The sequence below is a fragment of the Ammospiza nelsoni genome, chromosome 1 (assembly GCF_027579445.1).
Source record: "Ammospiza nelsoni isolate bAmmNel1 chromosome 1, bAmmNel1.pri, whole genome shotgun sequence".
In the NCBI taxonomy this organism is placed as follows: domain Eukaryota; kingdom Metazoa; phylum Chordata; class Aves; order Passeriformes; family Passerellidae; genus Ammospiza; species Ammospiza nelsoni.
Window position 1 is genome coordinate 45,685,383 of NC_080633.1, and position 21,754 is coordinate 45,707,136.

Below are 21,754 nucleotides of genomic sequence, written 5' to 3' on the forward strand. Positions count from 1 at the left end.
TTTGAATGCAATTAGGTTCTTCCAAAGGTCAGATAATGTAGTAAGGTGTTTTTTATTTGGTTTCTTTCTTCCTCAACTCGTCATAAATAAAATTATTCAAATACTTACAGCAATATATTGTCACAACTGCATTGTAAATACATTATAATCATTGTCCTCATATTCCAGTAACTGTTTTCAATTCTTTGTCTTTTACCTGAATGTGGACAAGTAACTACCACTGTAGAAGATAGTTTTGTCAATATCAGTACGAATGAATAAAAAGATAAAAATACCTTTAACAAAATCTTTGTAACTCTAAACTTATAATATGCAGATATTTGCAAAACACAGAAGGGAAATTTGAAAATACATAGCTATGCAACAGGGGTTTGCTATTGTAATTTCTGTTCTTGTGTAGTGAGATAGTGGTCTAGCTGTTCTCTGCTTGTATAGCCAATTCAATAACATCATTGCTTTTCTTTTAAACTTGCTTTGCAGTATTGCTCAGTGTATCCAATATAAAGTCATAATCTTGTTGCAGTGTGTTCACTTGAAATGAAGAGAGTGTCCTATTCTGCAGAGTCTCCATGGATACATCAAACATTTGCAGGGGAGGGAGGAACTGTAGAACAGAGAAATAATAAATAATGTATTTGGCAGTATTTGAGTGATTTTTGGCTTTTCTGATACACCAAGTCCTTCAGCTCAGCAAGGATGTGCTTGAGATTTTCTTTGGATAAACTAATGCTGTTTTGCAGTCCTTAAACTAGCCAGAAAAGCAAATTCCAACAGGTCACATTTATTTCTTAAGCTAGATTATTAGAGCATTCCCAGATAAATCTGATGTAACTATTTTAATTGTCTTAACCCATGTTAACCCCCACATGTAGCATTGAGACACTCTTGCTTTCCAAAGTATGGGGACTAAAAATAGATGTGCTTTGGCTTGTAGTTGCATGTGTCTTTGTCATGGTGTCCTTGTGCATGGTCTATCAAGTCTATATTAGCACAGTCAGTGTTGCATTATATAAACTCTTTGCCTATGTCTGAGGTTTTATGAGGTTTCTGAACATAAAAACTTTGTTGTTGTTGTTTGTTGCTTTGGTTTTTTAACTAAAAAAAAAGCATTGAAAAAGCAAACCACAATTAAAATTCAACCTTTGCATCTATTAGATTGTAATTTAAGAACTTGACTGCTGCAAATTCATACTGGACGTGCTACAAATCAGGCTTTGTAAGTTGCTGAAGTATTTAAAGCAGTAAACTTTTAAATCCCAAGACTGAGAAATTTTTCTATTTATGAAATAAATTATTGAAGTACAGCAGGACAGTTGTAGAATAATTAATAGCAGCTGGTTTTTCTGGGATTTCTGTAGTTCCTGAATGATGACTGCTTTTGAAGACAGGGTTAAAATGGTGTCAGAATAAGATTGAATGGTTTCTTAGCCAACTCTTTTGCTCCTGCTCTTTCTCCATCCTCAATGAAGAAGTATAGTTAATTGTTGCAAAGGATGGCTCTAATAAATTACAGTCAGAGCTGATTTGCAGTTATTCAGTCAGCAAATAGTGAATTTGAACATTAATATATGTTAAATGTGCATCACAGAGCGGGATTTTTAACTCTGTACATAACATGCATACACTACTCATCTATACTATAGTATCATTGCCTTGAGAATTCAGCTCTGCTCTTTGAAGGCAGGTTCTATTGATGAGGCTGTTTGTGCTCTAATTTTTGCACAAAGCCAGTTGACACAGTTTGTAAATTCTGATTCAGTTTTCAGTTCTGATTTCATTTATCCTTCTTCTTTCTTTTCAAGTCCTAATTTTATTTCTTCCTTGAAAAGATGTTGTTCACTTTTTGAACTCCAAATAAGACTAGATTAGATAAGAACAGAGAAGGTGGAAACAATTTTGCCATCTATTTGGAGCATCTGGTGTATAATTTGGTATCTGATGTAGATAAGATTTTATTCAACTACTGTGTAGTTTTTAATATTCCTTCATATAAGGGAATTAATAGCTAAGAATTTCATCATATTTGTGCTTAAATACATATGCATTCTGAAAATAGTTCAGCTTTGTTTTAAAATAAATGTATTAAAATATCCTATGTTTGTGCTTATGGTAAGCCCTTAAAAATATAAATTTTATCATCTTTTGTAATTTATTTCATACTATTTTGGATGTGGTACATTAAGTAGTGTTTACTTTTTACTCTACCATTTCTGAAGATGTTCAAAGCAGCTTTACACTGGGCCAGTCAGTCTTGGACAGAATTTATTTGTTAGTGTTCTATGGATTTTTTTTCCTATGAGTGACATAAAAATGAGCAAGCTTTAAGTGTATACAGTCTTACAATACAGTGTGAATAACCTTCATGTCCTTATGTTTATTTCCACCAAGGATTTTGTGACGACAATTACTCGTCTACTTGAAAGTCCTTCAACTTTTATTCGAGCAAAAGCCTTTCTGGTCTTGCTACAAGTTTTAATTAATAACAGGGAGATGTTGCTCCTCAGCTGTCAAACAAGGTAAGGTGATAATGGAAGATAATCAAAGATACAGTCTTTAAAGTTGTACCTGAAATACTTGAAAATGTGTAGTATTTTTGAGCCAGTGTTGTAGATGGTAATTGTTTTGTGTGTAATAGTAATCCTTCTGTTAATGAGAATATTTTGTCTGGGATCAACAGGTGACAATTATTCACAAAGGGAAACCACTGTCTTGCAAGGAGAATGTCTTTTAAAGTAACTCATGGTCCCAGTAAGCATTTGCATTTTTGGGTAGGGCAAAAAATATACTGCAACCGTGAGTTGTTGGTGTGGTGGGAAAGCAAAATAAAAGGTTCTGCTATGTACCTCCCTCATCTTGGGGTTTGGTATAGTGCATAGTCTCTTCCAGAGAGTCACCTTCAAGGCAAAATAATATTTTTTTCGCTATATGTGTTGTGGGAGTGATTTACATAATGACCAATAAATTCCTGTGACTTTTACATGAAGTATTTAATTCTTCTATGTTCTAGAACACTTTGCAATAAATTACTGAATCACCAGGGAACTGTTATTTGAAATTTTTTGTCTTCTGTTGGGATGGAACCATTCCTGTATTAAAGAGGAGCAGATTAGACTGTGTTAGAATATGAATTGTCACCATGTTTCGAGGTGATTAGAGAAGTAAGATTAAAGAAATTTTAGTTGGGATTTATATCTTCTACTGTTCTGTAAGAAGAAGAGTAAAATGAAGTGTAAACATAGTTTTTACAATATTGAAATAGAGCAGGTTTGGAACTGAAAGTTTAAAAAAGGATGAGGCTTGTGGGTAGCTGTAAATCTAACTATATCTATAGCAAATATAACATTATATCTTATATTCATGTTTGAGAAGAATTAGGATGTATACATTAGTGTTAAAGGAAGGAGCAGATGAGCCATGAAGCCACTGTGAGAGAACATCTTGTGGGGTGATAGCATTATATATATATTCCTCCACTTGCAAAGCTTTAGGTATACCAATATTTCTAGAATCACAGAGAATAAGTAATGAATCCAAGGGGCTTTTTCATGTGTACCTTTTACACTTCCAGAAATGTTCTATCAGGTTATTTATTCAGATTAGTGAAAAATGTTCTAATGATTTGTAAGTGACTTTTTGAATGGCTACATTTTTAGTAACTCCTGCTATTCATGTGCCTGATATACCACATAGGACTCTCCTGTGGGTTTGTAGAAAGGTCTGACAGAAATCTTGCACAGTTACTGTTTGTTTATATATGTATACACCTAAGATATTATGTGAAGGAGAATAAGAATAATTTTATCAACAATTTTTTTTGATTTATAATGCTTTCCAACCAGCTGTCTTTTTGAAGACAATGTGGAGTGAATTTGGAGTATGATTTTGTAGTATGACTTTTGGCTTTATCCTGCTGTTTTATTGTCATGCTTCAGACAGGGCCGATTAGAGACCAATACATACTGTAATACATTAGGTGAAACAATAGGCAAGCCTTATAGCAGCTTTATTGAGCTGATAAATGGTTTTTCTTCATTTGCTGAGTTTTCTTTATAATTATTCTTTAGTGAACAGCACATCTCTTATCAGAATAGATTATCTAAAACCTTTCTCTTACATCCAGAAGGTAAGATAGCTACAGAGAGGAGAAACGACCCATTAAATCTGGAGACAGTTGCATTGATAATATTGCTGTATAACTCTGGAATAATCTTAAACACAGCAGAGATACTGGCTACTTATTGACTTATAGTGTGGAATTTAGTTAGATGTCTTCAGTTGTCTGACAAAAAAGTTTCTTCAAAATTAAGACTCAAAAATTCTAAATTGCTAGCACAGGAAGCAGAAATCAGTTGGATAACTATTGAAATTATTTTATATACTTAAATTCTCCTTCTTGAGGGGTTTGATTTGAGAAATATAAAGATTCTGTAGTAAAATGTACATAATTCCTGGTTAACAGTTTTTCTTCAGCAGCTGCGGCTACAGCCTGTAATAGGATTTATATTGCTTTAGATTATAAAATCTGTTTATGATATGATAATCAATATAAGGCAATTTTTCAGTGTGTATCACTTAAAGGGTGATGCAGATGATAAAACAATAATAACTGTTTCATGGCAACACTGCACTGAAAAATGCTTTTGCTTACTTTGGTAATTATGCTGGTTTTGGCTGGATTAGTGTTAATTTTCTTCATGGCAGCTACTATGAGGCTGTTTGTGCTGAAAACAACCCCCTGGGCCTCATGAGCATGGAGACTGCCTCGGGGCCAGCATCCCAAAGGCCTTGCTCTGGAGAGCAATTCTTCCTTTATTTGGCAGCAAAGTTGGGGCAGGGTCTGGAGTGCAAGTCTTATGAGGAGGAGCTGAGAGAACTGAGGTTGTTTAGCCTGGAGGAAAGGAGGCTTTGGGGTGACCTTATCACACTTTGTAACCACCTGAAAGGAGGCTGTAGCAAGGCAGGGGTTGGTCTTTTTTTTCCCAAGTAATGCGTGATAGGGCAAGAGGAAATGGTCCTAAGTTGTGACATTGGAGATTTAGATTTTATATAATGAAAAACTTTTTTGCTGATAATTCAGACAATAAAATCCTGTTCCCACTGGTAACCTTTGTGATATCTATCTGTCCTTGGAAATGATTTTGGAAACTGTGGCATGTGAGGAAGATAACAGTTTAATCTGTTTTCATTCATCTCATTGGAAGGAAAGGGCATTGGACAAGGAAAGGAGGAGAAAGAAAGATAAATGGAATGAGTAGGGAAAGAGGAAGTGGAAGGGAAGGGTAATGGCAAGCTTATTTTAGCTCTGCTGGTGTTACCAAAATAGATTTCTTTGTGTTTTTCTTCCATTTTGTGTACAGGTACCAGGGAGTAAAAGGCAGCAGAAGTAGGCACTTGCTAAAACCCCTTTTTATTGCAAGGGCTGGGAACATGAGAAGTATCCAGTGTTGCAAGTCCTGATTCCTGGAATGCAATCTTAAGACTACCTGCCTATTTGTTTTTACTGTTTACAGAACTTGTTGGCTTTGGCCATGATACCAGCAGTTGCCATTCACTTTTGGAGTATTTGTATCTGCCATGCATGGCCCTGTAATGCCTATCGATTAGCTGAGTTTACACAATCTGGTTGAAAGTTTCTTTTTGTACCTCTTTTTAAAAGTCTCTACTTACTCAAAGAGTATAGAAACACCTTTATAATTCCAAAAAAGAGTGGAGAAGCAGCTGATCCCAACTGATCAAAGGGATATTCAGTATCGCATAGCCTCACAGGGGAAAGAAGAAAGGAATGGCAGGGAAGATATTAGGAGTGATGGCACTTGTCTTCCCAAGTAACCATTACATGTGATGGAGCCCTTTGTTCCTGGAGATGGCTGAATACCTGTCAGCCTATGGGAAGTGGTGAATGAATTCCTTGTTTTGCTTTGCTTGTGCTGATTTTTGAATTCTGTGGATGAAAAGTATTGATATTTAATAAGAAATGTGTTTTTCAAGTGAATTCATTGTTCCACAACATTGAGACAATTCACCTGTCACTCTTTTTTCCTACCTGTTCCATGGTAGTTGATTACATATCTTTAGTTCTTCCACATGTGATACAGCTAGAGAAGATATGTAGGATCCTTTAGGCTGAAGCAGCACTTGTTTATTTACACTGTGCAAATTAATTTATTTTGCTAATCACACTGAGTTTCCTACTCTCCTTCATTTCTCCTTGATTTGCAGAGGCAGGCTACCTGTTCTTCAGGGGAAGGACACATCCTGAAGTTTTATTGAGACTTTTCATTTCACCGTTTTCTGAACTAGCAGTAGTTTCTGATTAGTCTCACTGAATTGTTCTTTTTGTATCTAGATGGTTTCAGAGAACTTCCTGGGTAAACAGAGAATGACTTGGAGATTGAACTTCTCCTCCCAAAGGAATTTATTTGAACCTCTTGTTTTCTACTGTCTGCAGAGATGGACACTTGTGGAAGTGTCCATCATCCACAGGGTAGTATTCCCAACACATTTTACAGTCTGCAGAAATGTAACTATGCACACGGCATAACCTTGAGCAAAATCTTTCTCTGTTTCCTGTGTCCACCTCCCATATTTATTAAATTTTCAAATCTTATATGTGCCCTGAAAGGAAAAGCTTTGCTTGTAAACCTACTACAGTCTCACATCTAGCATAGCCTATTTGCCTTCTACATCTTAAGATTGATCTAGAAAAGTAATGAGAAAAAAAAGAACCAAAATGCTTGGTGCTCAGTCAGATGGGAAAGCATGGAAATGGAAGGCAGGAGGGAACAATGATGTAAGTCAGTGATTTCAGGAAAAAAACCCAGCAAGTTGGTATCAAATTAAAAAATAGAAAAAAGTGGTGGAAGACAAGAAGTAGAGATTGACCCTCCTATTAGTACGATATGCCATCTGATACATCTCTGTAAAATAAACACTCTTTCTATATTAAGTATCCTTTAAAAATCTTCCTCATTTTCTGTTAGCAGAGATTCGTTAATAACAATAATAAATAATAATAAAACTAAGAAATAGCCCTTGATTTCCGGGGGTAAATGGACTGTATATGTCCTCAGAGTATGCACAACCTTCTTTAGTTTCATGCAGGTCATTCTCTGTGACTAGTCTATTTTCTTCATATTGATCATCCTGTTAAGACATCAGTTCCTACTCTTTTAAGTAGTAGTCCTCATCCGTGTTTCTATCACTCCAGACTGTTAACTTGGGAATTTTCCCCTTTTTTTTCCACTCTTTCACTTTTTTTTACACAAAACTTCAGTTGTTTTGATTTAGTGTAAAAGCTCACTGATGACCATATCTTACAATACAGACACTTGAATTTATTTTTTTTAAACCAAACCTTTGCTTCATAGACAGTGGTTTACTCCTCGTCATATTTAGCTAATTTATACTAACATCTAAAATATTTTATTGTGTATTGCTGAGTGCAAGACAAACATAATAAATGTATTTCTATAGGCCTGGCTTTGTCCACTAGAGAGAACACAGAGATTGATCAGGGAAGAAAAGTAACGGATGTATTGTTGTACATATGACTGAGGAATTTGTCAAAGGAAAATAGAGATGCTAATACTTTACTGCCTACAGAATTTATATCTGTACAGTTTTCTCGAGACAATGTTTAGTTGAACTGAACTATCAGGGAAAAAATAGTTGTGCATGTTTTTAGAAAATCTATGTGAAAGACAATTTTGTGAATGGAAGAACAGCATAAAGGAGAAAACTCATTTATCTTTCCTTTCTCAGAATAAACAAACCCACTTTGTATCCTTCTCAAATGTGATTAAGTAATAGAACATGCTTTTATGAAATAAAAGAACCTCCTTCACCCAAAGAAATAAAAACACTCATGTTGAAGTTTATTTGGCCCATTTTAAGTAAAACTCAAACAGATCTAAGTGCATTTCCATACAGAATCAGTTGATTGTTAAATCATGGAAGTATTTCCTTTTAAAAAAAATTAATTCAAGCTCTGATATTTTGCCATTTTTTAAAAGATAAATATTTTTTTGGATCAAAATTACTTGATTGTCTGGAAAGGCTAGAAGGCCATTTTATTTAAAACATTCAAATTTTCATATTAAAAAGTGTAAAGCTTATAAAAGGAAAATTCTATTTGTAGCACAATGTCAGATTTTTAAGTAGTTCTTTTCTAGCAGACAAATCAAAATTCCTGTAAAATAATGCAATTTCCAGACATTACAAGAATTAAAGATGTCCTCGTGGCCTCTGAGAAGTGCGGCTGAATTGTTGCATCTGGGCTGTTGCACAAGTGAAAAGTACTTACTCAATGGGTCTTTTGATTTCTCTCTTTGTCTCGGTAGAATAAGTTAGGAAGGCTAAGAGTGCAGTATTTGGTCATAATCATGTATTGTTTAGAGACATAATCCTGTAAAATATATTCTTAAGTAGTTTTTACTTTGTTGAGTAAATAATCTTTTTGATAGGAAGATGTATTTCCTAGTATTCTTGTTATGAACACTTGAGGTAAATAAGTAATTTTCGTAGTTCTGTAGAAGAGCATTGATTATCAGAAGAGTATTTAAAAAGGTAGTACTGAAGTACATACTTAAAATCCAGATCATGGATTTCCCTCACCAGTGATTGATGGTTCTTTGCACAGGACCCGGAGGGAGTTCGAATGTGAAACAAAGATGTCAATAGTATGGCCCTAAAGGGAAGTCTGGCCCTTCTGTCTATTCAAATAAGCATTTTAAAATTTTGCCTGAAGCATTCTGTTACAGGTGTATTATTAAAGCAATCTCTTGTAAGTTAGCCAGTGGCTAATAAATCAGTTACCATTTCACTGCGAGAAATGTCATTCTTAAGAATGGCACAACCACAGAGCACTTACCAGTTGGAATGCCTGCACTGAGTTTGTATTTAAAAATTGTGAACACCAGATTTCTAGAGAAAGGATGTAAGACTAGTTTGGGCTTTTATCTCTTTCAATTTGGCCATTCTACTAGTGCTAACATTTTAATAGGCTGCAATGTGATCTATGTGGTATGATTTTTCTAGACTGAAAGATTGATCTCTTATTATGTTGACTTTAATTATGCTTTCTTTTGGAATTCTTATGAGTTGAAAATTAGTGTCTGTAGTCTTTCACTTATATTGCACATATTGATTACCTACTTCAAAATAAAGTGGATTGTAAAATTAGTCTCTCTAAGTTTGCAGAAAGATTACTCCTTATCTTAATATCACATATTCATTTAAACTAGTTGAGTTGTGCTTACTTAAAGTAGCTTAAGGATTTCTTTCCTTGACTCAGTAATTTGTTTTGGTTTTAGAGTTGATTAAAAGAAAAGTCTAAAATTTTCACAAAATTACAGAGCCAAAACTAATGCATCATCTTCATTGTAACCACAGATACCACAAATGTCTGGTTCAATAGTTTTTTGAGATATAGTGTTATTTTCTTTGGTATGAGAGTTAATGTTTTGCACTTGTTTAAATGTAGACTCCTGATGTATATTGAAAGAGACAGCAGAAAGACCATGCCAGGAAAAGAGCAGCAAGGTGGCAGTGAATACCTGTCAAAATGCCTGGATCTTCTCATCTATCACATTGTGCAGGAGCTGCCAGGAATTCTAGGTAAATTCAGTTTGTTAACCAAACAGATCTTCCCTTTACTTACTCTGTAAAGAAACAGATATCTCCTTATATATATACAGGTGAAAAGAGTCTATTTTCCAATTACATAAAGTTTGCATGATAACAACTTCCTTGAATTTTTTAGATATGTCGTGATCAGGTATTTTGTATTGGAATGCATGATTTCCTATATGAATGTTTTGTCATTGTGGAATGTTAAGCCTCACCAACTCAGTCAGGAATGAAGCCCAGAGGTACAAGAAGTCTTATCAATGTTCTAAAGATATTTTAAAATCTATAAACATTTTACAATCTAAGAGCAAATTTGCCCCATAAAGCAGAGGCCTGGGGGAGATGCAGCAGTGCATGTTAATCGCTTACACTGAAATTTATATATTGAGTATTTGCTACAGGCAATATTTCTGGAAAATTTCAGCTTAGATGCTTCAGTTGTTTTAGATGCCTGAAACCAATTTGCTCATGCACATGAGGTTTATTTTCATGAAATTATTTTCTGATAAGATGATACCTGATGTATTTTTCATCTTTTCTACATTTTCACTAGGATATTGAAAATGTAATGGTAGCACTGCAAAGGTTAGTAGACCTAAATGTCATGCTGCTATTTTAAAAGAAACTTTACTTCCTCTGCTAATGCAAATTTTTGCCTTGCTGCAAACACCTGATCCCTTTTTTTCTAACTAAATATCAGGTTTGCATATTGGCTATCTTTCAGGATGGAAGTCTCAGACTATAAATGTTTGAAGCACAAATTCACCTCCTACTGTTTATACATACTATATGCAACTGATATATTAGGCTCTGGTATTTCCTCAGAATCTGAAAGTTTCAAATACATAGTTACTTTAATGAAACATAGTACATCAATTGCTTAGACATGTAATTACTACTAATTTATAATTAGAATGCATTTTTGAGAACTGATATCAAGCATAATTTCTACACTTTGTTTTCTTTTCCAAGCTGGATCTGTGTGTTGATTGTTTTCTGAAACCTGAAGATATCTCTGTCCATATTTGTCAGAAGTCTTTTTCTTTTCATTGCTGTATGATGAAGGAGCATGTACTGCTTGAGGTGGTGAAAGCTATGGGCACCTAAGAATAATAATCAGATTTGAAAATTGGGACAGTGAAAAGCAGTTTAGCTGTTAATTTGGAATTAATCCTACCTGGCTTTTTTAATATGCATTCATGTAAGCTCCTTACTGATCCCATCTTCTTCCACCAGATGTAGCTATAAACCAAATAGATTAACAAGTTGTAGAAATTGACCTTACAGATACATTTGAACAAAATAAATACATTTTTAATCTTCTGGTTAATTTTAAAAGTTTTTGGTTGTTGTAAATAAGAAATAAATTTTATTTCTGTATTTATAATATTTAACCTATTTTTAGGAAGTAGATATAAATTGTTTAGATCATGCTAAAATTAAAGATAGAATATCTGTTTATCTATTTATCAAAGGCAAAATTGCCAAATGTGATCGTTATGTATTCTTTAAAATATAGAGAGAGAGATTATTCACTAAATCAGTCCCTAAACAAAGAGAGGTCTTGTTGAATTACAACATTGGATGTAATTCAAAACAAAAAATATTAATGAAAAAAGTATTGCGTTTTATATATTTGAAGAGTTTTAAGCAACACTTTCTTTTCTTTACCAGTGAATGGGTCAAATCTTTAAGGCCTGCTTTAGTGCCAGGCTCTGTCATTTCTGCTTATATTGAAAATTGAACTCCACGGGAACAGAAGAAAAGCATTGGTATTATTCAAAATGATTGAATTCTGACTTACTGTGAAAGGAAAGGCCTTTGCTGGCCTGAAAAATCATATAAAATATGGAGTCCCATTCTTTGTTTGCTTTACATATATCTGAGTTCCCTTTCACAGTTTTGAGCGGCTATCTTTTTAGGGGAAAAAAAATATAACCGGTGCTCTTTCGAGACAGCATTTGGCTTCTGGTATTTTAAGGTTATAGGGACAGAATCTTCCTTCTTTTGATATGAACTAACTTTTCTCATGCCTCTTCTGTTCTTTATGCCATGCAGAAGAGGTCTTGCTTTTTGTAGACAATAGGAAACGTACAACAAAGTTAGCATAACATTCCTTAGTTTTTATTTGTCTCTTCTGAGTCTGAAGTATCATTTCACTATTGCCATTAAAATTTTGTTAGCTTATGTCTGAGGTTTGTAATGGAGGCCACTAAGTTCTCTCATTGATCTGTTGCTATCTCTTTTATGAGAATTCCCATTGCTTTCGGTCACTTGTGTCACAGTTAAATCAGTGCATGAGAACGTGTGTGTGCATGGCTGGTGGAAGGATTTCTTTTTTTGGAGGGGAAGGATGTTTGGGGTTTTTCTTCCTGCTGAACTGTGCTGCGGGGGAAACATACTGCTTCAGCATTATGTCACCCACTAATCTTAGTTCATTCACTTCTTGGTTAAGCAAAAGCCATGAGAATTTCACTGGAAACAAAACTTCGTCCACATAAGTTAGCCAGTATAAGTCCACTCTGCCAAGAAGGGGTAATTCCACTTTTACTTCAGCAATCACCTTATACTTCTGTCCTCACTGTTTTGCCAGAGGTCACCTTTGCCTGTAGCCAGAGTAGGGAATTGATCTGGTTGAAGACAGAGCTAGGAAAGTACTGCTGGATTCATCATGAGCACTACTTCTGGCAGACAGAGAAGACAGGAGTGAACAGAGGCTACTGGAACAGAGATGTTTTATATGTAATTTGCTGTTGTTTAGTGATGTTTTTATGTTGGATCAGCCTGAAATGCTGTTTTCTGTAGGTGACATTCTCAGTGCCCTTACTAACGTCTCTGGGCGTAAACACCCATCAACAGTTCAGGCCAAACAGCTGAAGATGTGCCTTCCTATGATGCCTGTAGTGCTTCATCTTGTGACATCCCAGGTAGATTCTTTTCCCCAAAAATTTGTTACACAGAGGACAAACTCTTACAGTTTTCCAAAATCTAATTTCTGTCAATCATCATCAGAATGAGTAAAACAAAGGTTTTCTTAATGCATAGATATGTTGATGAATATTCCAGCTATGAAGCAGCATTTGATAAATGTGCATTCTGTAACAATAGTAATGACAGAAACAAATACATATTTTGTCTTCTCTTTTAGTTTTTTAACATGTGAAATAATTTTTTTACTTTTTCAGGTCATAAGATATGCATTTAATGTAATTGTTTTTCCTTTGGCTAATTTCAAATAGGTGTTTCGTCCCCAGATAGTCACAAAAGAGTTTCTTTTCAATTATGGCATCTTACTTGTGAGTATAAAGTACAAGATAAATATTTTTACAAGATATACCTATGCATAAAATTTTGGAAGTTACTTTAATTAAATAAAATTACATTAAATTTCTGAATTGGAGAGAGAAGTTTATTCTGAATGTATATTTTAAGCTTTGGTTGTATTCAAAATTTTCCATATAATAAAAAAATATTTTCTGTAGTAATCTATTTATTCAAAGGGAAACTGTACATATTTGATAAGCTGAGAATTTCCTGTGGGCTTTATTTCTGAATAGCAAAGTTTAGTTCTAAATTACATAAAATATTCTCTCTGGAATTTCCTACTAGTATTTTATGAGCAGAAATGAAAGGGGAATTATAATTAATCTGTATTTAAGGTATTGTTTCTTCTTGTCACCTTTTTCTTCTTGCCAGTGCTTCTAAACTGTGTTTAGTTTATGGAAATCTATGGAGCTAAGATACTGAACTCATGTTGACATTCACAACCTATTTCTGACATTACCTGTAGAAAATGAACTTTTTAGGTGTGCCACTGGATAGTACAAGAGAAGTAAAGAAGTACAGTTCGAATGTAATTTCCTCATATGAAAAGAATTGTTTATGTTAAATGAGAAATAAAGGGATATTCTAAATTGCAGATCATAGTTAAGCCAGTACTTTTAAGTGCATGAGGTCATAAATGACAAATAGATATTTATCTCCAGATAGCATGAAGAAATGGTTTGCTACAAACAATTAGATTCAAGTTATGTGTTCAGATTCACTTCTCTTTCTCCTTTGACTCTTTATTCCAAGAAAATGGGGTTTAATTTAGCTCTACTAAAATATTTGTGTAAAAATTAGCATTAGAATGATGAAAAAAAGTTTGAAACTGTAGATGTTGAATTACAAAGCCCTTTCTCCCTTTGAAGCATTTCTAACTAGGCAGTAGATTTATTAGTAGTTTTCAATCAACCTTCTAGAAGGTGAAATTCTTCTGTCACAATTTAGGTACAATGAAAGTTTTCTTTTGATGTTACTCCAGGTTGTTTGAACTACTGACTGAGGAAGTCAGGCTAGTTATAGTAGTACAGCTTCCTCTGAAATCAAGGAGGAGCACATTACTCAATGTTTCCTATGTCTTGTCCTGTCTCCTTTGAAAAAGGCAATTCAGGAACTTACATACACTGTTTAAATTTACACATGATAAATGGAGGGACAGCAGTATATAAAAAAATAATATCAAATTTTAATCCATTTTATGCAGCTGTGTTATGATATAACTAATGTAATTACATCTGGAAGAGTAAGTAAGCATTCTATCAGGCAATAATCTACTCTGGAAATTTGAGTTTAGCGACATTCCCACTGACATCTATAAAGGGACATTCAGTCATCACCCTGTACTTTTTCAAAATCCTGTACTATATCTGAGGCCCCTAAGACTATAGCAAGGCAGTCTTTTTGTTTGTTTTGTTCTTTTTTTTTTTTCCTGATTTATTCAATAGTCTTGTTCTTAACAGTAAGAAATTATGCGAGTGGAAAATGTGTGCTTGGGATCTGGATGGAAGAGTTATTTTCCTGTAGTGGTTGTTCATTGAGATTTTTTTTTTCATACTGCTTTGAAGTTACTTCCATCATCACTGTAATTTTCAGTAGTGTTGAGCAAAGAAATTGAGAGGGAGTCGGGACAGTCCTTTCATGTTTTCTGCTGTGAACAGAAGTACACACTGTGCCCCAAAGGCACAGCTAATAGCAGGCTCCTGGTGGTGTGCACAGGGCACGGACTCGCCTGTAGTAAAATACACATATACCATTTCTCTCCAGTGCTTGAAAAACCCCAGAGCTGCATTTCTTTAAATCACACGTTTTCCCTGTGTTTCTAATATACAATTAATAAGCATTAGTAGCCAGAACAATTTTTGCACCAACATATTTTGATGCTTTCAAATCAGTCTTGAGACTATGGTTGTGTGAAACTCTTTAAAAATGAGCAAACAAAGTAATTTGCCCTCTTCCAAATCAAGTTAATTAGATAATACCTAGTAATTTTCTCAAAATGATCAGGAAGATAACTTTTTTTAATAGAAGTACTTGTTTTTTATGACTCTTTCTAAGGTGCTCTCAAATAATGAAATATATAATTGGTTTCTAACTGTATTTTTAATTAGAGAAGAATCCTTCAGATGTTACTTACATATTGTGAAAAAGATAACCCATGTAGAAACTTCTTCCATTTTAATATGTAATAAGGAAATTTTAATTGGTAGTGAAATATAAAAGAATGCCATATTCCTAAATACTACATTAGTAAAAAAAAAAGCATACTACATAGTCTGCTGAGAATTTTCCTTCCTTAGCGAGTCTTAATAACATCTTTTGCATCCCAATGAAATTAACAGCTATGCATAGAAATGAAAGCATAAGAACAGTGAGTCTAATTGTACAATATTTACTTAATCCAGATCATTAATATTTTATTGACCTTGTTCCTTAATATGATGAGTAATTTAGGTGGTTTTTAATAGAAAATTATATATATGCATTTTTCCATGCTCTCCTGAGTGTAACTGCATCCAAAGCATCTATAGCGTGCATGGAGATCAAAAAGATGGTACAATAACAGAAGATTGCATTTTCTGAAGGGTCTTTGGTCATTTTAGTAAGTTATTTTGACATAGCCACATGCAAGGTTGCTCAAAGTCTTCTAAGAAATTACGGTTTTCTGTTACAGTGAAAACATTTAATTACTGTCTATTTAGCTAGAAATGTTATGATTTCTGATACTAGTCAGAGCAATGATCCTTACTGTACTCCACATTCAAGGTTCCAAGAGCATTACAGACTTGCAAAATTAGAACAGCTAGATCATTGGTACTTTCAGTTTTAGTTAATTATTATCAATGTAGGTGCAATAATATTTTGTATTTACACAGTTTTTCAAAGAATTTCTTGTTGTACTTATTCAGTGATTATGCTTTTTAATATTGTTTCCCTGAAGTGTTTTGACAAAAATGCTGCTTCTTTTGCAGGAGTTCATCAGATCAATAGATTCAGGAGAAACAATCTTGGATAGAGCAATAGGTGGGGTAACCTATGATATTGCAGTACTTTTAGACATAGATATTCTAATTATTGAATTGTATGAAGGAATATGATTACTTTTACCAACAGGGCAAGCTGCATCAGAAGAATTGATTAAGACTACTTTAATGACCTTTGGAGCAGTAACAGAGCATCCCAGCTTGCTGATGAGCCATCGCTTGACTGTAAGTCTGACAGCAATTTAAATAGTTGCAGGCTGATAGGCCTAATTCCATTTATAAATAGAAAGTTTTGAAGATTTAGAAACTGTTTAAAATATGTTGTGGTTCTATTTGACAGGAAAAATACTTAATGTTTATAGAGAATTTTCAAAAAAGTAGCAAGACATTCAGTTTACTGTATTTCGTTGAGAAATCAGAGGGACAACGAGAAGGACTTAGAGTTTAGAAATAGTGGTTCTTGATTCTGTAAATGTTTCTTCAGCTTCAATGCAAATATGTTGCTATATATTAGTGAAACTTTCACCACTATTTATGCTTTTTAAATAAACATATGCTTTTAACAACAACATGGCTTGGAAACACCACCTCTGAGAATTGATCCCATTCTATCGTATGAGGGGGTAGTAGATATCAGTAGATATCATATCTACTGATGAGGTCATCAGTAGCAGTTATGGTGCTGGGGTTTTTCTGTGGTTGTTTGTTTACTTGCTTTTTAGGTCTAACAGATTTCTTACTTAAAAATTTCATTAGAATTACCAAACATACTGTAAGCTTCTTATATCACTGAGTTTTGTTTTCTTTGGAATTCTTGGTTAAAACATTCTACTGTGAGCTAAGCTAGTTGAAGGCAGAACAATTAAGTTGTGAAATGGTTGTCAGCAAATCAGGTCATCTGAATGGTTAAATCAGTGTTTGACAGATCATCATAACCTGCACCAATGCATTTTTGTGTTGGACTTTCACCAAATTACAATCCACCATACTTGCTGAGATGACCATTTGATTCAAATTGAATCTTATGTGTTTGTATTGGAATTATTTAAGGGCACACACTCTTATATATAGCGCTTACATCAAGAAAGATACAAATAAATAAGAATGAGGGATGTTAGGGATTGTGCTAGATAAGAATGTGTGATCTTAGAAATCAAGTGGTTTTAGAATTTGAATCCTAATTGATGTGTGTGTTATTTGAGGATTTAGTTTTTAAAGTCTTAACAAGTGAAAATAGTAAAATGAATCCAAAGTATGAATTGGAATTTTAAAAAGTTTAATAGGATTTTTTTTCATGGATTCTCACAGGAGTGATATTCAAGATAATGATCCTTATGCAAAAAACCCTAACCAATTAGTAGTCAGAGGGGAAATAGTACTGTTCAATTTACTTTGATATGGCAACAGTGACCTAGAAATAAAATAAGTGTAGGTGAAGTATGAATGCCTGCTGATATCTCCCTACATGCCTGTCACCTTGCTTCTCACTATATCTGTATCCTTCTAGAATCACCTCAGTTTTAAAAAATAATTGCTTTACTTTTGTGAGTTACCAGTGTGTCTTATATTGACAGATATATGTACCATTTTTTATGGTGGTCCATCAGCACTGACTGAAATTGTGATACCTTGTGTCAGCACATGAAATAAAATTCCTCTACCTGTTTCAAGTTTAATGGTCTGGGGATTTTCTCTGGAAGAGAGAATTCCTCTTTACAACTCTTCTTCCCCTATGACCATCTCCACATTTAGCAGAACTTTTTCCTGAAGCTAGGGAGTGACTATCCTAGTGTCTGTTAAGTAACCCATGGGTCACAGTAGGGGAGTTTTAAAGTATCTAGATTTCTGGGGAGCAGTTTACTTCAGTTCATGTGCAGGAGGTTTTAGACATATATTTTAAATCCATCTCAGCATATCAGTTATGTAGTTAGAGATAAAACTTCCTTTCTAACCATGATTGTCCAGTAATTTTTGTAGTTTCCCTGGTTTGGGTATAAAATTGTATCCTTGTCAATGAGCAGCTTTTACAGCTTTTTTTTTCTTTTCTTTTCTTTTCTTTTCTTTTTTTCTTTTTTTCTTTTTTCTTTATTTTTTTAATAAAATCTGTTGCTTCATATGCTAATTTTCATAAATAACAGTTCTTACTAATTTAAAAGAGCCCTCTTGACACTCAGCAAATAGTCATTCAGACATAAAATAAAGTGGAGAAATTGCCTTGCATTTTTTATGTTAAATTCAAGAAATTGTCCATTGTAATTAATAATCTCTAACCACATCTGCCACTAGTGGTGCAAACAGTAATTAGTTTAATACTATTTACGAAGTCTAGTGTGCTAATTATACTTGAATGTACAGCATACATTACTTTAGAGGAAAGTGGTACTTCATCTTCTATGATGCACACAGACTATTTTTGGAATTGCTGTTGCTCGAGGGATATCTTCTAATTGCTGCAGGCTGAGCATGACTGGAATCTATGAATATAAATTCCAGCACACAGCAGAACGTTGTGCTTTTTTAAAATGTTGAAGCCAGACATGTTCAAGTTTCCAGATCAATATTTAAGTATTACAGTTGTTGATAGGACACACTTTTACTGGAGAGAAATTGAAATCCTCGGCTGAGCTCGGAAGGATGAGCCTGGACTGCTCATTTAGGCCAAGTTGTTTACAAGCAGGATTTTCGGGAGTGAGGCTGGGTGAAGGCCAAAACCTTCTTAAGAGGATGCAATTTTTTTCTGCTCTTACTGTGATATTGCTCTAAAGTCTCTAACCAGAAATTAAATGCATTTCTAATAAAGTTTAATTAATGTAATAAAAAGTGAGACTGTAATGAGTAAGCGGAACCAGAAAGTTTTACATTTGTCTTCTGTTTTTAGTTTAACTAAAGTAAAAATTGTTTACACTAATGGGAATTTAAGAACAACATCTCAGTTTCATTTCCACTTGGCGAATTACTTGTTCTGGGTTTTAGTTTATGTTTTATTTACTTTTGTATTCGTACTTTTAACAAAGAAAATAAAATAAATTGTGAGTTTCTGTGGTTAAATTTCTGATTACCATTAACCTGAAGTCAATTATTGAGGAGATTAATTTCTGTGGAGACTGACTGTATTAGATATTGCAAAGTGTGATAAAGTCAATGGAAATTAATTGACAGTGCTTAAATGAAAGCCAGCAGTGAGCAGTAATTTCATTTTGCATGCAGATGTGTGCAAGATTAAAGTAAAGAATAACAGTAAATGTGACTTGGTAAATTTTTACAAAACCAGATTTTCAGGTATGCAAATATGATGTTGAAGATCATTAGGAAGAGACTGTATAGACTGGAGTGAAATATTAACCTTATTTCTCAAACTGGTACAAGTCCAACTACTTGTTTTTCCACCTATCTAAAATGTGAACATACTTACTAAATTCAGATACTAAGTGTTATAATAATATTGATTTTCCAATTTTCAAAGATTTAGATATAAGATTTAGGTATAAGATTTAGATATAATTAACTGGAAGAAGACATGCTGACTATAATTTGCATTTTTCTATTTTGTGTTAAGTATATTTATTTGCCTGAAAAAGGGACATGCTCAAATTCAGAGCACTTAAAAGAGTGAAGAAGCTCATGACTGCAGACAATTCCTGTGGGAGTCCTTTCTATACTCCAGCTAGCTCCCAGAAATGATCTGTGTACTACACATATAATCTTCTACCCAAAACATTGAAGTTGTTCTCTGGTTAAGGCCAAAGTTGTCAGCAGTGATTCTCTTCCTCAAGGCTTTAAAACTTACTTTTAAAAATCAAACTAAAATGAAAGCACCTAAAACATGATGAGTTGCTTGATGGAAAGTCAAGGGAAAAGTCATATGACAGGGAAACTTACTGTTTAACAATATGGGAGTTATTAATTTCAATACAGATGACAACACAAGGGTTAGAAACTTCTGCAAGTGCTTTTTTCAGCATGAGTGTTCTTCATCCATGGGCTATTCTTATCTAACCACTGACATCTTAATTTTGTCAGTGTAGGATGTGACTATATGAACATATTGTATAGAAGTTTTTCGACCACATTCCCTTTTCAAGTAGATTAAAATACTACACTGCATGTGGCTTTCTGTCTATTAAGCTAATCCAGATGACATGAGGCTTCTTCATGAAACCAGTTCTCTACTAATTGGCATATTGAGTCAGTCAATCAGTGCTGTCTCTTCCCAGAAATAAGAAAAAAACCAAATCCTCAATGAAGATTCTGAAGAATTTTAAATAAAAATTACAGAAGTGTCATCTTTCTTCCCAACTCATTCTAACATGCATTAGGTTATTTTTTCTGTTACATTCTGAAAGATTACTGATGATATTAAAACAGGAGTGTGCTGTGCTTCGAGCAAATGCTTTGAGAAGTGTGAAGGCAGGAAGAAAGATGATTTGGGGTTGGAGCATATCTTTCATGAGGAAGGCTGAGGGATTTGGACCTGTCCAGCCTGGAGAAGACAATTGAGAGGGCATATCATTAATGAGTATAAATATCTAAAGGTGGGGGTTTGGGGGTCTGTCAAGAGGATGGAGCCAGGCTCTTCTCAGTGTTGCTCATACCTCACTAGTCAAGTTTTCTTTGCAGAAATTACTCAACATTATGGAGACAGATGTCCTGGCTCTGGAGAGAATACTTGTATTTCCAAAAAGGTTTTGACAAAGTCGTGCACCAAAGACTTTAAATTCATTAGTATCCCTGCCCTCTTACCTACAGGCTAATCAACTTCTAACTAGTTAAAATTTACTAAGTGGAGAATAGAGATTAGTTTTTAAAAATTTACGTATTTTAAGAGATGTGCCTTAGGTTTGTTGCAAAACATGCTGCTAATCCAGAAAAGGAAATGAATAGGGAGGTGACAGAACTGACTGATGACACTAAATTATTCACAGTAGTGAAAATTAAAACTGACAGAGAAGTTGCAGAAAGGTTTTAGATTTGACTGAAACGAAAATAATGACATGCAATTCAATATTGACGACAAGTAATGGACATGGGAAAGTAATTTCTACTGTACATATGCAGTGTCAAACTCTAAACTACTTGTAACTTCTGGAAGTCTTTTGGCATTATTTTTCTATGGAAATGAGAGCTTTATACTAAGCAGTAAACAGAAAGACAACTAGATTATTAGAAATTACTAGTGAATGATCAGACAAAAAAGCAGAAAACGTTGTGCCATGGTGCACTCAGGTCTCAAACACTGAATGCAGTGGTCATTCAGTCTCAAAGGGAATGAAGTTTATCAAGAAAAAGTACAGCTTGATCATGCAAGAAGGGTCTGTGTAGAAAAGAACATCTTGGAAACAAAATACTCTGTAGTGCATGGCATGAATGGCATGGGAAAGATGAATTGGAAATAATCATGCTTTTTTAAAAGTAATAATATGTGGGTATCAAGTTAGCTGCTTTAAAATAAGCAAGGATATGTCTTCATAAGGCATAACTGAAGTGTAAAATGCAGTGCTGTAAGTATTGCACATGCTAACAGTATAAATACATTTAAGATAGGATGGGACAAATATATGGAAGAAAAGGCTAAATGCAAAAATACAGATACATAATCAGCTTAGGAAGTTTCTTAATTCAAGAGGTACTTTTCTAGAAGCTAGATGTGTGTTTTATGCTTGATCTATTTCTCATACTCTTCTTCAACTCCATTCCTGCTGTCAGAAACAGGATTACCAGCTTTGAGCTAGGGTGGTTTTTTTGGTTCTGTACATATATATTATAGCTGGGAGATGTGAATGTAATGTGTATGGAAGTTTCTAGAATTTCAGTGCTGTTTTGGA

At 34.1% G+C, this 21,754-nt stretch overlaps 1 protein-coding gene across 1 annotated transcript in view; it reads left to right on the forward strand.

Annotated features, from left to right (window-relative positions):
- Window positions 1–21,754, forward strand: part of ULK4 (unc-51 like kinase 4) — a 210,172-nt gene that overhangs the window by 54,612 nt on the left and 133,806 nt on the right. The window contains exons 22-27 of the mRNA XM_059474664.1: window positions 2,389–2,516; window positions 9,482–9,615; window positions 12,433–12,554; window positions 12,867–12,923; window positions 15,921–15,972; window positions 16,063–16,157. Of these exons, the coding sequence (XP_059330647.1) occupies window positions 2,389–2,516; window positions 9,482–9,615; window positions 12,433–12,554; window positions 12,867–12,923; window positions 15,921–15,972; window positions 16,063–16,157 (588 nt within the window). The remainder of the gene's footprint in view (window positions 1–2,388; window positions 2,517–9,481; window positions 9,616–12,432; window positions 12,555–12,866; window positions 12,924–15,920; window positions 15,973–16,062; window positions 16,158–21,754) is intronic.